Source organism: Nicotiana attenuata, unplaced genomic scaffold, assembly GCF_001879085.1.
Source record: "Nicotiana attenuata strain UT unplaced genomic scaffold, NIATTr2, whole genome shotgun sequence".
Taxonomy (NCBI): Eukaryota; Viridiplantae; Streptophyta; class Magnoliopsida; order Solanales; family Solanaceae; genus Nicotiana; species Nicotiana attenuata.
This window is the reverse complement of record NW_017671965.1, coordinates 136,209-140,606: the sequence shown is the minus strand read 5'-3', so window position 1 is coordinate 140,606 and position 4,398 is coordinate 136,209. Positions and strand designations below refer to the sequence as shown.

At 37.0% G+C, this 4,398-nt stretch overlaps 1 protein-coding gene across 1 annotated transcript; it reads left to right on the top strand.

Moving 5' to 3' along the window:
* The first annotated feature begins 253 nt into the window (after positions 1–253).
* Positions 254–4,000, top strand: LOC109211093 (uncharacterized protein At1g04910-like). Its single transcript, XM_019374594.1, has 6 exons — positions 254–605; positions 1,017–1,125; positions 1,229–1,299; positions 2,265–2,350; positions 2,607–3,186; positions 3,341–4,000. The coding sequence occupies exons 1-6, from the start codon at positions 504–506 to the stop codon at positions 3,617–3,619; spliced, it is 1,227 nt and encodes a 408-aa protein (XP_019230139.1). The 5' UTR covers positions 254–503; the 3' UTR covers positions 3,620–4,000.
* Positions 4,001–4,398: the final 398 nt, after the last annotated feature.

The following is a 4,398-nucleotide window of genomic DNA, read 5'->3' as shown; positions in this document are numbered from 1 at the left end:
TTATGATTTGCGATAATATAATAAATATTATTGATAATGGTACTGTTGGGTATTTGTAATAGTTTATAGAACTTGTGAGTATTAGTCATGTTTCATGTTTTTCCAAAATAAATTTGGAAACTGTCTTCATTTCAAACCAAACTTCACGCAATCAGATTTTTCAAAACAAACTTGTGATTTTATGCCAAACGCTACCTTAGTACTACATTCTACAATTGCTGCTAATTCTACTTTATTACCAAAATTAGTGACTTTATCCCGCGGGATATTTTGCTTTTAAAGCATTCATTATATACATAAAAAACCCCGTAATCCTCATCAAATTCTACTCTAAGTAGCAATCGCAGCTCCTCGCTCTCCACCTTTTGCCTTGTCTTAAGAGTAGTGATAGTGTACTTTGCATTTTTAATCCAGAAACAGATTGCGAAATATTTGGTTGTTGGGTTTGGTATTTTACTTTTGGAATTGCAAAGGGAAAGAGGATTGTGGATCTCTGTGAAAAGATGGGGCTGGATCCGAGACAAATGGTGGCTGGTGTACTTACACTAACTATGTTCGTAATGCTTGGCAACATGATCAAAAATGACCATTTTGATTCCCTTCCTGTAATTTCTTTAACACTTTCTTACTACTGCAATTTTTTATTTCATTTGCTGTAATTAACTTGTTTTAATATCAAATCATTTTTTAGTATTTTCTATCATCATCAAACTGTAACCAGTTTCCAGCTTTGGCAGTTGCAGCAAACTTTCACTGCCATTATTAGGAAGTATTCATAGTGTTTTATCCTAAAGATCCTGTCTTTTTTGGCTTAGCCTTAGCTAAAAAGATTTAAATTTCTCTAAATTTGCATTTAGAGATCCTATATGATTACGCCCAAAAAAAGTGTGAACAAATAAAACAGGTTCCATAATGATATAATGTCAACATTCGATTATGTGATATTCTTTGTTAGTTGTTTGATTTTAATTTTTAAACATTTCTGATTTTCTTAAATCATTTTGTTCTGAATAAAGGTGGATTCTGATGCATCAATCCATACTACGAGTAAGCAGAGTGTCGGAAATGGCCCTTGGATACACGATGGCGAATCCCTAAAGCCTTGTTGGACTAAACCAGTTCTTCGTGAGTGATTTAATAACCTTGAGTTTGTTAAAGTTAGCTTTTACAATCTTAATTTCTTTCAAGCATTTTTTTGGTATCCCTTACTCTATGATTTTTCTAACAGAAGAAGCTGACGAATCGCAAGGGTTTGTTACCTTTTCACTCACTAATGGTCCTGAATATCATGTCTCTCAGGTAACTTACTAGTGTTACATCTTGAGTTTTCAAATTAAACAGCAGTATGTAGGTGGATTACTATCAGTAATTTACTTAATGAACTAATTGCAAACTCTAGGTTCTATCTTATAGACAAGCTTTTGTTTGCTGCAGATGGTATCTACAAATTTTGCTTTTGTTGTTATTGGCTGTACAGGATTTACTAATGTTTAATAGTAGCCTTACCAGTAAAAGCAACACAATAATGTTGGTTTCATGTTTTTGCGAAAACCTTATAAAGCTATAGTATATGAGGTGTAACTAGCTGTTAAAGTGGACAAAATCACATGGAACATCCATTTTCTTTCTTTATTCGTTTAAACTGAGTAGTTTTTTGTCTTTACTCATGGGTTTTTATAGTCGTCTGAGATTACTTGTCTAACCTACATTTTCAATTGGTCTGTTAGCTTCTGATATGGTCATATTCATCATATGCATAAGGTGCCTACACTACAGCTTTCAGGACATACAAATATTTCCATCGCTTCACCGTTCACGTGAATGACAGTTATTTCTGCTGTGTAGGAGTGCTAAGCAGCATAGTTACTTTAATGGGTATCTTTTATCCATATTTGATGTTTATTCTTCTTGGTTGAGATGTGGTTTATCATAGTGACTACAGTTTCTGTCTTCAATAACATTTGTTTATGCCAACCGTGCAGTGGATAGGGGTTGGATGGGATAGGAATTGAACTCTAAGCCGCTACTTGATATTGCTGTATTGTTTATTTCATGGTTATTGCTGTATTAACATGGAGGAATCAAACATTAATATGGCACTTTCTTATATTACATCATTTATTTCGCCTTGTTTATGCTGTCAGCAAAGTGCAGATTCTTATGATGTTTACAGGATGAGTTAAGGCTTAAACTGAGTTGCTGACTTGCTTCTATGTTTGTCTTCTCTTCTATTATCTGTTCTGTGTCGCAACTGGCATATGCAGATTGCTGATGCAGTGATAGTAGCAAGATATCTGCGTGCAACTCTTGTAATCCCAGACATCAGGGGAAGCAAACCTGGGGATAAGAGGTTAGTGTTCTCATTGCTGTTTACCCTATCTTGTTAGTCTTGCAACGTTCTGGTGCTTGTTTCAAATGAGAATTAATTAAGGAATTTATTGCATATTTCTTTTGACATTTGAGGTTGCTTGATATATTCTTTGAAAAGCTCTGTTGAAACCTTAGGCTTTCAGTATTGCTGGGTCACCTGTGAATTTCATCGTTTTCTAGTTCTCATATAGTAACCCAAAGTTTGAAGATTCATAAATGGTTTTTGTGACATTCAGGAACTTTGATGACATCTATGATGTTGAACACTTTGTGAGAAGCCTCGATGGGGTTGTCAAAGTAGCAACAACTCAGCCTACTGAAGTCTCAGCAAGAAATCTTGCTGTGGTGAAGGTTCCAAATAGAGTTTCTGAAGATTATATTGCTGAAAACATTGAGCCAGTTTTCACATCTAAGGGAAACATAAGGCTGACAACATACTTTCCTTCAGTAAACATGAAAAAAATGAAAGAGAACAGCAATATAGACTCAATTGCATGTCTGGCGATGTTTGGCACTCTAGAGCTTCAACCAGAAGTTAATGAAGTAGTTGAGTCCATGGTGGTGCGCTTAAGAACTTTGAGCGCAAAGTCAAAAGGACAGTTCATTGCAGTGGATCCGAGGGTTGATATATTGGAAAAAAAGAGTTGCCAAGGAGACAGTGCTCTTAAATCAAAGAGTTGCTATGGTCCAGAGGAGATAGGTGTGTTCTTGAGAAAAGTTGGTTTCAACAAGGATACGACTCTGTATCTGACTCAATCAAGGTGGGATAGCAGCCTTGATGCATTGAAGAATCTCTTTCCTAAAACGTATACAAAGGTCCGGTTTCTTTCCTATTGTATTTACTGTTTCACTGTGTTCGTTCTATATATGGATCTTGCATTTAGGAAGTAAAAGAATCTATCTGCCTCCATGTATTTCTATGTGTTCGTTTAGTATTTGTTTTGCTTACTCCTCCGAAACCCAACTGCAGGAAAGCATAATGCCCATTGACAAAAAGGCAAAATTTCTTGACTCAGAGTCTACTGAACTGGAGAAAGTAATCGACTTTTACATGTGTTCTGAGAGTGATGTTTTTGTACCAGCCATCTCAGGCCTCTTTTATGCCAATGTGGCTGGTAAGAGAATCGCTTCTGGAAAGACACAGATACTTGTTCCAGCTGATATTCCTGGCTCTTCTGCTGCTTTAACAGATTACATATCTCATTATGTCTCAAAAAGGAACCACTTCTCCTATTCATGTTTCTGCTAGCTCGCTGTGAAGAAAGGCTGAGAATGCAGATGTTGATATAGGCTTTATTCATTGCGCGTTTATTTGTAAGACACGCAGATTTGGTTCATAGAATTAGGCCAAACCATTAATAGTGGTCTTGGTGGAAAAGGTCAGGCCCCAAACAGTCGAATGTTTGTTGAATTTACAATTTGTAGAACAGATGTTTTACATGTTCAGTATAGTCGTTTCAAACAAGACTTGTGGCGCTTCAAGTTTTGTTATGATTGTTGGCAATTCCATTCCAATCAATGGAGTATTCTCTTCCAAATGATGCAATTAGATTGGCTGTGACCCTCAATAGTCGTCATGTACTATAGACAAGCTCCAATGCCTATCTCAAATCTTCGGTCTTCTCCAGTACTACAATTTCCAGTTATTATAAGAAGAATACCAGATTCACTTTTCTCAACTTTGTTATGTTTTTGTCATGCTCGCGGCTTCATACTTCAATTGTTGGCATATTGAAATTAAGCTTTGCCTTCCGCAGAAGTTCATGGAAAACAAAAAATTTGGCCTTCTAGCTTTTTACTTCAGTCTCCTTAGTTGGAGGCAACTGAACCACACCCCAAAAGGTAGCTATTGAGGTGGGAGAGCCCAAGGCTATATAAACCCCACATTCTTGCAATAGACCACAACAAATCACCAAGCTCCGCATCCGTCGTCCTCGACGGTTGTGCGCTAGACATTTCTAGCCCCGGGGGAACACTGTAATACCGGCGTCGCCATCCAAGGCACGGTGGGCACAGAGGGTGGTGGGT

Coding starts and splice junctions, on each gene's coding strand:
- LOC109211093 (XM_019374594.1), top strand. CDS start 504: ATGGGGCTGGATCCGAGACAAATGGTGGCTGGTGTACTTACACTAACT. Junction 606..1,016: donor ACCATTTTGATTCCCTTCCT/GTAATTTCTTTA, acceptor TTCTGAATAAAG/GTGGATTCTGATGCATCAAT. Junction 1,126..1,228: donor TTGGACTAAACCAGTTCTTC/GTGAGTGATTTA, acceptor TTTTTCTAACAG/AAGAAGCTGACGAATCGCAA.